This window comes from Leptopilina boulardi, unplaced genomic scaffold (genome assembly GCF_019393585.1).
Source record: "Leptopilina boulardi isolate dan_hultmark-lab unplaced genomic scaffold, ZJU_Lbou_2.1 LbouV2_266, whole genome shotgun sequence".
Taxonomy (NCBI): domain Eukaryota; kingdom Metazoa; phylum Arthropoda; class Insecta; order Hymenoptera; family Figitidae; genus Leptopilina; species Leptopilina boulardi.
In genome coordinates this window covers 3,044,506-3,056,580 of record NW_026137825.1, presented here as the reverse complement: position 1 = coordinate 3,056,580, position 12,075 = coordinate 3,044,506, and the positions used below count along the sequence as shown (strand labels likewise).

Sequence of the window (12,075 nt, the reverse complement as noted above, 5' to 3'; positions counted from 1 at the left end):
AATGCGTACTTTTCGTTTTTTGTCCAATAAAGCCTCTGGACAATTTCCACTTATCCAATTAGAAAATGCAAGATCGTCAAAAGTTCGTTCGATTTTTCGATTTTTGTTCAATAAAGCCTCTGGACAAATTCCACTTGTCCAATTAGGAAACAAGCGAGCGTCAAGTGCGTACAAATTTTCGATTTTTGTCCAATAAAGCCTCTGGACAATTTCCACTTGTCCAATTAGGAAACAAGCGAGCGTCAAGTGCGTATAGTGTTCTAAAGACAGTAAATTACGTCAAGAAGAGAAAGAAGATTACGGTAATTTACCGGTAAATTACCGGATCGTTTTTTCTCTGAGAATTTATGAGAATTTTTACTTATACTTTTATCCTTGTCTGACACGTGCGTTGTCATGACAACGTGTATGACGAGGATAAAAGTACAGACATATGTTCCTGACTGTATAATTATTATTATAATGAAAAATATCTTTGTTACAATATATAATATATATATTAATATATTAATATTGATATAATATTACATTATTATATTGAATCAGGTACATTTATATGCCTGCACTTTTATCCTTGTCTAACACACATGTTGCCATGACGACGCACGTGTTAGACAATGATAAAAGTGCAGGCATATATACCCGACTGTCATCTTGTCAGTAAGAACACAGAGAAAATTAGGGTGCAGTCCCATGGAGCAGATTAGCAGCTTAGACGTTGACCAATAAAAAAACAGTCTCTAACGGAAATGCAAAATTTGCCGCGAGAGACTAACTTTTGATTGGCTGAAATCTATTCTGCTAATCTGCTCCATGGGACTGCACCCTTACAGTCTATTATATTCATTGTTCAAATTATTCATTTAATAACATGTCGGTCGTTTATTTATAACTTACATACTATAAAAATACATATTTAAATTTAAAAAAGTCAATTATCAATCACTTAAATGAATATTCTCATAAATTCTTTTTTTTTCGGTAATTTACCGCAATTTTCTTTCTTACATTCTCAGGTTTCAATTTTACCGAGAATTTTAAAACACTAAGTGCGTACGAACTATCGATTTTTGTTCAATAAAGTCTCTGGACAAATTCTAATTGTCCAATCAAAAAACACGCGAGCGTCAAGTTTGTTCGATTTCTCAGTTTAGTTTAGTGGACAAAAAGTCCACTAAAGTCTCTAGACAAATTTTACTTGTCCAATCAGGAAAACAACGAAAGGTTGTCATTGTCCCTACTCGCCATTTGTAATAATTCTCGTCAACTACCGCACCCTGCTCTAGTGAAAATTTAGTGATTTTAGAGTTAAAATTAAAAGTTACTAAATTTTCACTAGAGCAGGGTGCGGTAGTTGACGAGAATTATTACAAATGGCGAGTAGGGACAATGACAACCTTTCGTTATTTTCCTGATTGGACAAGTAAAAATTTGTCCAGAGACTTTATTGGACAAAAATTGAAAAATCGAACGAACGGGACGCTCGCGTGTTTTTTGATTAGACAACTAGAATTTGTCCAGAGACTTTATTGGACAAAAATCGAAAGTTCTTACGCACTTGACGCTCGCTTGTTTCCTAATTGGACAAGTGGAATTTGTCCAGAGGCTTCATTGAACAATGAATCGAACGAACTTTTGACGATCTCGCATTTTCTAATTGGACAAGTGTAAATTGTCCAGAGGCTTTATTGGACAAAAATCGAAAATTTCTACGCACTTGACTAGTGTTTTAAAATTCTCGGTAAAATTGAAACCTGAGAATGTAAGAAAGAAAATTGCGGTAAATTACCGAAAAAAAAAGAATTTATGAGAATATTCATTTAAGTGATTGATAATTGACTTTTTTAAATTTAAATATGTATTTTTATAGTATGTAAGTTATAAATAAACGACCGACATGTTATTAAATGAATAATTTGAACAATGAATATAATAGACTGTAAGGGTGCAGTCCCATGGAGCAGATTAGCAGAATAGATTTCAGCCAATCAAAAGTTAGTCTCTCGCGGCAAATTTTGCATTTCCGTTAGAGACTGTTTTTTTATTGGTCAACGTCTAAGCTGCTAATCTGCTCCATGGGACTGCACCCTAATTTTCTCTGTGTTCTTACTGACAAGATGACAGTCGGGTATATATGCCTGCACTTTTATCATTGTCTAACACGTGCGTCGTCATGGCAACATGTGTGTTAGACAAGGATAAAAGTGCAGGCATATAAATGTACCTGATTCAATATAATAATGTAATATTATATCAATATTAATATATTAATATATATATTATATATTGTAACAAAGATATTTTTCATTATAATAATAATTATACAGTCAGGAACATATGTCTGTACTTTTATCCTCGTCATACACGTTGTCATGACAACGCACGTGTCAGACAAGGATAAAAGTATAAGTAAAAATTCTCATAAATTCTCAGAGAAAAAACGATCCGGTAATTTACCGGTAAATTACCGTAATCTTCTTTCTCTTCTTGACGTAATTTACTGTCTTTAGAACACTACACTTGACGCTCGCTTGTTTCCTAATTGGACAAGTAAAAATTTGTCCACAGGCTTTATTGGACAAAAATCGAGAAATCGAACGAAATGGACATTCCCGCGCTTTCTAATTGGACAAGTAGAATTTGTCCAGAAACAATATTAGACAAAAATGTAACTAGTGTATTTTCTGATTGGACAAATGGAATTTGTCCATTAAAATAATTATTTTACAAAATCGAATAATTTATTATTAAATAAATTTCATTTTGTAATAATTATAATTACATACAGTTAATTAAATAAATTTCATTTTGTAATAATTATAATTACATACAGTTAATTAAATAAAAAAAAAATTTTTTCAATTTAATTAAAAAAAATTTTTTTTTTCTGTAGATTGCTAATTATTTTTTATTGCATCATTTATAGGTTGCTAGTTATTTTTCATTAGCATGAGAGTATTTTAAAGTGCATAAAAAAACGAAATTAAATGAGAAACAAATTTAATGGTTAATTTGTATGGTAATTTATATAGATGACAGATTGAATTTGTAGAATTGAGTACCCAGTCTCTCTCTCTCTCTCTCTGTCTCCGGTTGATCGACGTATAATTTGCCACGATGCGTTTTATAGGGAAACCCCTGGATACATACACGCGCGGGTGAGCGAATAGAGCTGAACGATCGCCCTCCCCCGCCCCCTCTTTCACCCCCTTTATACCCTAATTGACAGATGTTATTTGCACAAGCAAACCATAATACCAGCATACCAATCAGTCCCAGAGTATCATAACGATCCTGATGTTTACACTGTCTTTCCCGCTCGTCACTGTGCTATATATATATATATATATATATTATAACGTTTCGTCAAAGTAAATTCTTTTTTTTTTCCTAATAACTTTATTAATTGTCTTTTAAAATTGAATAATAATCAAATTAATTTGATGTTCGTCGAATCGATTTGGATTTTTATTCATGAATTCTAAATTTTATGTAATTGAAAAGTAATTTTTTTTTTTTAATAATTTTTATGATTTTCATTAACTCTTAAAAATAAAAGAAATTATTTTTATTATTATTAAATTATTATTATTATATTAATAATTTTTTTTGTTGATAAAAATAATTATAATTTATAATAATAATAAATTAATTATTAATAAATATAATAATTACTGATACAATATATTACTACAATATACTTAGTAAAAGATAATAAAATTATAATTTTATTATTTTGTGAGAAATTTAAAATTGAATTCATTTTAATTTTTAAAAAAATTGAGAAAAAAAATATTTTTTCCTGTTATTTAATTTTTTTTTTATCAATATCAGTAAATGAATTTTTATTTAAATAATTTTAAAAAAACATATATTTTTAATAATAATAAATTCTATAAAGTCTAAATTTGATGAAAAAGTACTACTTAGGGAGAAAAAAATTATTTTTCCCTTTCAAAATTATTTATTCCCCGAATATATATCTAATTTGTTTTTTTTAATTTTTTTCTCCCACTAAATTTTTTTTTCTACAAAATTATTTTTTTTTAAATAAAATTTTGTTTAAAATTTTAATAATTAAATTTGTGATAATTTAATTCATTTTCATTCAAAGAAAACAAAATTTTTAGAAAAGAATTTTAAAAAAAATTACATAAGGAAAAAAGAGATCTCAGGAAAAATAATTTTAAAGGGAAAAAAAAATTTTTCTGTCTAAGTGATAATTTTACAATTTTTTTTTTTTTCTATTATTTTGATTAATTTTAATATTAATTTTAGTAATAAAGAAAAATTTAATTAAAAATATAAAATAATTACAAAAAAATTTCGTATTCTTATTAAAATTAAATAAAAAATTTCCTTTTTTTTTTGGAAACTATTTTGCTAAAATAAAAAATTCGAATTTTCAATATTTAATTTTAAAAAAAAATTTTTTTAATAATAATAAATTCTATAAAGTCTAAATTTGATGAAAAAGTACTACTTAGGGAGAAAAAAATTATTTTTCCCTTTCAAAATTATTTATTCCCCGAATATATATCTAATTTGTTTTTTTTAATTTTTTTCTCCCACTAAATTTTTTTTTCTACAAAATTATTTTTTTTTAAATAAAATTTTGTTTAAAATTTTAATAATTAAATTTGTGATAATTTAATTCATTTTCATTCAAAGAAAACAAAATTTTTAGAAAAGAATTTTAAAAAAAATTACATAAGGAAAAAAGAGATCTCAGGAAAAATAATTTTAAAGGGAAAAAAAAATTTTTCTGTCTAAGTGATAATTTTACAATTTTTTTTTTTTCTATTATTTTGATTAATTTTAATATTAATTTTAGTAATAAAGAAAAATTTAATTAAAAATATAAAATAATTACAAAAAAATTTCGTATTCTTATTAAAATTAAATAAAAAATTTCCTTTTTTTTTTGGAAACTATTTTGCTAAAATAAAAAATTCGAATTTTCAATATTTAATTTTAAAAAAAAATTTTTTTAATAATAATAAATTCTATAAAGTCTAAATTTGATGAAAAAGTACTACTTAGGGATAAAAAAATTATTTTTCCCTTTCAAAATTATTTATTCCCCGAATATATATCTAATTTGTTTTTTTTAATTTTTTTCTCCCACTAAATTTTTTTTTCTACAAAATTATTTTTTTTTAAATAAAATTTTGTTTAAAATTTTAATAATTAAATTTGTGATAATTTAATTCATTTTCATTCAAAGAAAACAAAATTTTTAGAAAAGAATTTTAAAAAAAATTACATAAGGAAAAAAGAGATCTCAGGAAAAATAATTTTAAAGGGAAAAAAAAATTTTTCTGTCTAAGTGATAATTTTACAATTTTTTTTTTTTTCTATTATTTTGATTAATTTTAATATTAATTTTAGTAATAAAGAAAAATTTAATTAAAAATATAAAATAATTACAAAAAAATTTCGTATTCTTATTAAAATTAAATAAAAAATTTCCTTTTTTTTTAAAAACTATTTTGCTAAAATAAAATTCGAATTTTCAATATTTAATTTAAAAAAAAAAAAATTTCGGTAAGGAACTGCTGATATAAATTCCAATAAATAAAATAAAATAATAAATTTAACATGAAAAGAAAATTAAAATTGATTGTTGAGAAAATTTGGTTTAAATATGAAAAAAAAGTGAAACCTTTTTTTTTTTTTTTTTTTTTTTTATTTTAATCATTCTCCTGAGGAAGAGAAAATATTAGATGAATCTCTAAAAGGGAGTTTTGTTTGCCTTTAATCATTTTTGCTTGCCCAGTAGAAAATATGCGATTCATAAATATATAAATATAAAATAGAGAACTGACTCAAGACTTCCATTAATTAATTAATTGACGATTGAAAGGGTAATTAAGTTTGCTGCTATCAAGTCTTATTATAAGCTTCTGTAATTTCAATCATATTTTTTTTTTTAGCTTCTCACTTGATTGTATTTACTCGAGATATATTTTTTTCTTTTTTTTATGTATTTTATTGCGAATTTTTTTTTCGTTGCTATATTTCTTCGAGAGATTTTTTTTAATTGATATTTAATTACAGAAAAAAATTTTTCCACATTTTTTTGGATATTTAATTTTAGTTGAAAAAAAAACAAAAATTTTGATATTTAAAAAAATATTTTTCTGTTTATATTTTAAATTTCGATATTTATAGTTTTTTTTTTCAAATTTTCATATTGGAAAAATATTTTCTATTCGGAAAAAATATTTTTCATCCGTTTCTGTTTTTAATTTTCGATATTTATAGTTTTCCCAAATTTTGTGATTGGAAAAATATTTTTCGTCTATTACCTATTCTATTTGATTTTCGATATTTATAAATATTTTTCTATTTTCGATATTTAAATTTGAAAAAATGTTTTTTTTTCTTCTTATAAATATTTTTTTATTGATATTTAAATTTGAAACAATATTTTTTTTTTATTAATTTTTTTCAATTTTTGTGATTTTAATTAAAAAAAAAAAAATAAATTAAATTTTTCTTATTGGCAAATATATTCTCAAGATTTTGGAATGAGAAATTTCACAATACAGAGGAAAATTATGAGACGAAAGATAATTTGTCGTTAATCACAAATATTTTCAACGAAAGCTAAGATTATAGTCCCGGTTACTACACCAAATTGTCGATTCACATATATATATAAAACCCTTTATCTCAACTCTCTCGCCACATAGGTACATTTGACATAAAATATTCCCTTTGTTATTATCATTGAGCATATATAATGTAAACCAACGAAACAAAGAGATCAAGGGGGAAAAGGTTTTGCTACTGAATCCACTTAGAAATATTCCATTGTGTTTTCGACTTATGAAAAATAAAGTATTACACATTCGCCAAAGTATATTATCATTTCAACAATAATAACCATTAAAGTTTAGTAAAATTCAAATAATTTATGGAAAAAGCATTTATTTTATTTTATTTTTTTTGATTCAAGGAAGAGTAACAAAACAAATAAAATTTTGATTCTAAATATTGAATTATTTTATTTAAAAAATTATTTTTCTATTGCAAAAGTTATATCATTAAAAAAAAAAATTATTATTCTATCTGGAAAAATTATTTTATTTCAAAAATTATTAAAAAAATAAAAATTTAATTTAAATAAATTTATTTTATTATAATAAATAATAAATTAAATAAAAATTAAATATAAATAAATAAATTATAATAAATTTAATTTAAATAAAAAAATTATTATTTTATCAAAAAATTATTTTTCTATTGAAAAAAATTATTCATTTATCAAAAAATTATTATCTTATTAAAAAACAAATATTTTATTTAAAAAATAATTATTTTGGTTAAAAAAAAATTATTTTCTAAAATTGACAAATTAATATAATTTTTTTCATTTTAATATTTGATTGAAATTGTAATTGTTTAGAAATAAAAAATTATTAGGAATAAAAGATTTTTAACTCAAAAAAAAAAACAAATTTTTTAGTTTATAAAACTACAAAAAAAGAGACTAAACAAAAAGTAAAAAGTAGATTTTATAAAAATTCCAGTTAAAAAAATTTTTCTTTTTTTTTTTCTTGACAAAGGAAACTTTTTACTAATGAATAGAACGACCGTGTTCTTATGCGACATTAAATGCGAGCCCTTTTTATTATTCCTACTTTATTCTGAGAACTGGCTCAATTAGCGGGATTCACTTTTTTTTTATTCTATTCATTTATCTTTTCAAAAAAAAAAGAAAAAAAAAAAAAAAACTCGCTTTTGTTTCAACCTTCGCAAACTCAAGTATTTCTGACCCAAGTCTAATATTTTCATTAGTGATCCATATTTTTTGAAAAAAAAAAAAAAAAAATGAAAGAGAAAGAGAGAGAATCGAAATTCCCTTTCCTCTCGATTAAAAAGTTTTCATTTTACTAAGTGAATTTTTTTTTCTGTTTATTTTTTTTTACAGTGAACTGTAAAAAATTCGGAAAAGTATATAGAGAGATTTCTCCGTTTTTCCGAGATGGGAAAAAAAAAATTCACATCTCGAGAAAATATTTGTTCAATAAATTTTTAAATGTGTGTGAAATAAAATTTTTTTTTTGCTAATTTTACAAAAAGAAAATATTGAATATTTTGATTTAAAAAAAAATTTTTTTTTTTTAATTAAATTCGGAATATAAATTATCAAAAATTATAACTTGGAATAATTATTTTCAAAGACTTACCCAAAAAAAAGTACTTTGAAAATCAAATTTCTAAAATTATAATACCAAAAAATAAAATTATTTTCAAAATTAAAATTGGAAATTTATTTCGAAAAAAATTAATTTCGGAACTAAATTAAGATTCGAAATTTAATTTTTAATTTTTTAATTTTTTTAAAATTAGATTTTTAAAATTATTATACCAAAAAATAATTATTTTCAAAATTAAGATTTGAAATTTATTTAAAAAAAAAAAAATTAATTTCGAAACTAAATTAAGATTCAAAAAAATTTAATTTCGAAATTTATTTTGAAAAAAATTAATTTCGAAACTTTAAGATTGGAAAATTTTGAAATTTAATTTCAAAACTAAATTAATATTGAAAATATATATTTTTTTAAAAATTTAATTTCCAAATTTATTATTAAAAGATGTAATTTTGAAAATGAAATTTTTCATTAAATAAATATATTGTCCGGGACAAAATAATATTTAACGAAATTTACATAGATTACAATAATATTTAAACAAATTTTCCCAATTTAATCGAATTAATAATTTATTAATATTAATTGAGAATCTAAATTAATATTTTCCCATATATATTTATATATCTATATATATATATGTGAGTGCAAAATTCACAAGGGACACAATATACTGTCAATCATTGTCGAATTTCACGAATGGACACCGATTTCAATATATTATCGGAGATTCATAAGCGAATGATGTAATTTTCGAAAATTATTTTCTCTCATATTAATGAATCAAAAATGAATATTTTTTTTCTGTCCCATTAACTAATAACAAAAAATATATATATAAAATCAATTCACCTTAGATTTCGAAAAAAATAACTAATTTTACAATGCAATAAATTTCAATTAATTTGTGTATCTTTATTGCTAATAAAAATAATAATAAAAAAAAAAATACAAAATCGAAAAATAAACAAAAAAAAAAATTCCAAATCGAAATATTCAATGTGTGCAAACAATTTTTTCAGCTTTCATTTTAATTGAGTTTATTTTTGTATATATATATTAATCAATCCCGATGGTATTTTCATTGTTTAAATATTGTATTTTAAATAAACAAACGAAAAAATAACCAAGAAATAAATAAATTTTTTAATTAATTAATTAAAGGGATTTTTTTTCTAAAAAAAAAAATATTTGAAAAATATTTTTAAAAATATATATAGAATATTATACAAAAATAAAAAATATATAAAAAATAAAAAATATACAAAAAATAAAAATATATATAAAAAAATATATTTAAAAAATAATTAAGTTTTTGTAAAAAAGGGGGAAAGAAAGAAAGCTTTGCTTTTTACTGCGCGATTTGAATAAATAAATTTGGAAAATGGATGAAAGATAAATTGATGGGGTTATATATATATATATATATATATGAAATTTATATATATGGATGTGATGGAAAAGTGAACAAACAATGTTTTGCCCCTCGTTATATGGAATCTGAATTTTTCAAGCGTTAACAAATTTTCGTTTCTGTGTATTTCTATACATTTAAATTATATTGGTCTGTGAAAAACGGCACTGTGCATGCACGATGAGCGAGAAGTTTTTAATTGGCTATCCTTAATTAGTTAACCAGCAAGGTCCCTCAGTAATTATTCTGTTTCCGTGTGCGCACCCTCACCATCCTTTTTGCATTTCATCTCGAATCCCTTTTCCTATATATATATATCCCCTTTTCTTTCTGATCTCCTCACTCCAATGCTTTTATAACCCATTTTCTACATCCTTTAATTATCAAAACACTATTTTTTTATAACCAAAAAAAAAACCGTAAAAAATTTAAAAAAAAACACTAAAAAATTTCAATAAAAAAAAAAATAATTGCAAAAATATTACCAACAAAATTTATTTGGAAAAATTTTTTTCCAAAAATCCCCTTGAAAATAAAAAAAAAATGAAAAACTATTTTGATAACGAAAAAAAACTGTAAAAATTTTTAAAAAAAGAATTGCAAAAAATTATTTTTATAACAAAAAACTGAAAAAGAAACAGAAATATTCCTAATAAAAATTTTTTTTAGGAAAAATTGGAATGACAAAAATGAAATTTTAACCATCAGCAAAAAAATAGAGAATAAAAAATTCTAGAAAAAAAAAATTTATTCCCTTCCTCGAGGAGAAATGAAAAATAAATTTAATGTTTTATTAATGAGAAATCTAAAAGTCCATATCTTAAAGAAATCGATAATAAAGTGGTTAATAAAATTCGCAATATCGATTACCGTGTCCTTATGAATTTTTCATGTAAAAATAATAATGATAAAAAAAATTTCAATTTGAGTTGATTTTAGTATTTTTTTTTTTTTTTTTTTAAATATTGCAATCGACTTCGATAAAATCAAAGTAGTTCCTACCGTCTGTTTTTTCTATCAATTTTCTTCATTTTCCTCAATTTTTATCCGTATATAAAATCCATCATTTTTTCCACTTGATATTACAATTTTTTAAAAATATTTTATATTAAAAATACTAATTTTTATTCTTTTATAAAAAAGAATAGCAAAAATATTTCCCAAAAAAAAACCTATTTTGATAACAAAAATAAATAACTGCAAAAAATTTTTGAAAAATAATTGCACAAATATTCCCACAAATTACTTTGGAATAAAATTCTATTAAATAAAAAATATTACCAAAAAATTCAGTTTGAAAAATTTTTTAAATTAATTTTTTTCTTAAACGAACATAAATTTTCCAATAATATTCATAAAAATTGAATAATTTGAATTAGAATAATATTTTAATAGAAAGAAAATTTTGAAATAAATTTGCTTTTTTTTTGTATTTTTACAGAAGTTGGAACAAGACAATTGGGAATACATACGTGCGCTGTTTGTCAAAGCACTGTCGAAGGTGGCAATCAAAGTCGACCATTGTCAAGGAGTCAAGCTTCACAATATGGAATCAAAGAAGAACAGGTATTACCTGGTGCTCGGGTGTGTAACACCTGCCGTTGTAAGGCTGTGCGAGGACGCTACGTCACGTGTCCTCTTCCTGGATGTCCAAATCTCAATAATGCCAACACCAAGAATCGTGTCAAACGACTTAGAGCGTTACCTGCCAAATGGCTTGATCTCCCACCTGAAATTCGCGATCCCGTCGTCAAGGAATTTCGTAAGTTGCTCTTCTATAATTAAAAAAAAAAAAAAATTAATTTTTTTCCAAAATTTCAATTAAATTTACAAAACATTATTATTTGTAAATTATAAATTTTTTTCTATTCGTAAATTTTTTTCTATTTGTAAATTGTAATTATTTTTGCTTTTGTAAATTGTGAATATTTTTTTGCCTTTTGAAATTATAATTTTTTTAAATAATTGTAATTTTTTTTACTTTGGTAAATTGTGTTGCTTTTGTAATTAAAATTTTTTTTTTACGATTTTGTTGAATTGATTTTTATATATATTTTTTTTTTGCAGAGATACCTAATAATGCAACAAAATGTTGTTCGACTTGTTTCAATCGAATATCACGACGATTGGCGCCACATTTATCGGGTGGCGCTGATACAATTGATGAGGGTGGCGATTCATCAATGATTGGACAATGGAGCGACGAGGAACTTGAACAACTTCGTCGTGCATTACGTGAACACGGTACAAATTGGCCAAAAGTCTCGGAACAAATTGCCGAAAAAACAAATCATCAATGTAAAAGTTATTATTTCACCTATCGAAAGAAACATGGACTCGATCAAGTTGTTGCCGAATATTATCAATCTCTCGGCGAAGAAAGACGACCATGTCTCACTGACGAGGAGGAAAGTGGAAGCAGTACAAGTAGTTGCGACGAAATTGCGGTAAGTTTTTTTTTTTCTTTTCTTGAAAATATTTTCAAAAATCAAATTT

The 12,075-nt window shown here is 23.2% G+C and overlaps 1 protein-coding gene across 1 annotated transcript in view; it reads left to right on the top strand.

Annotated features, from left to right (window-relative positions):
• LOC127281243 (uncharacterized) overlaps positions 1–12,075 on the top strand; it is a 100,798-nt gene that overhangs the window by 78,766 nt on the left and 9,957 nt on the right. The window contains exons 13-14 of the mRNA XM_051304858.1: positions 11,021–11,341; positions 11,647–12,026. Coding sequence (XP_051160815.1) covers positions 11,021–11,341; positions 11,647–12,026 — 701 coding nt within the window. The remainder of the gene's footprint in view (positions 1–11,020; positions 11,342–11,646; positions 12,027–12,075) is intronic.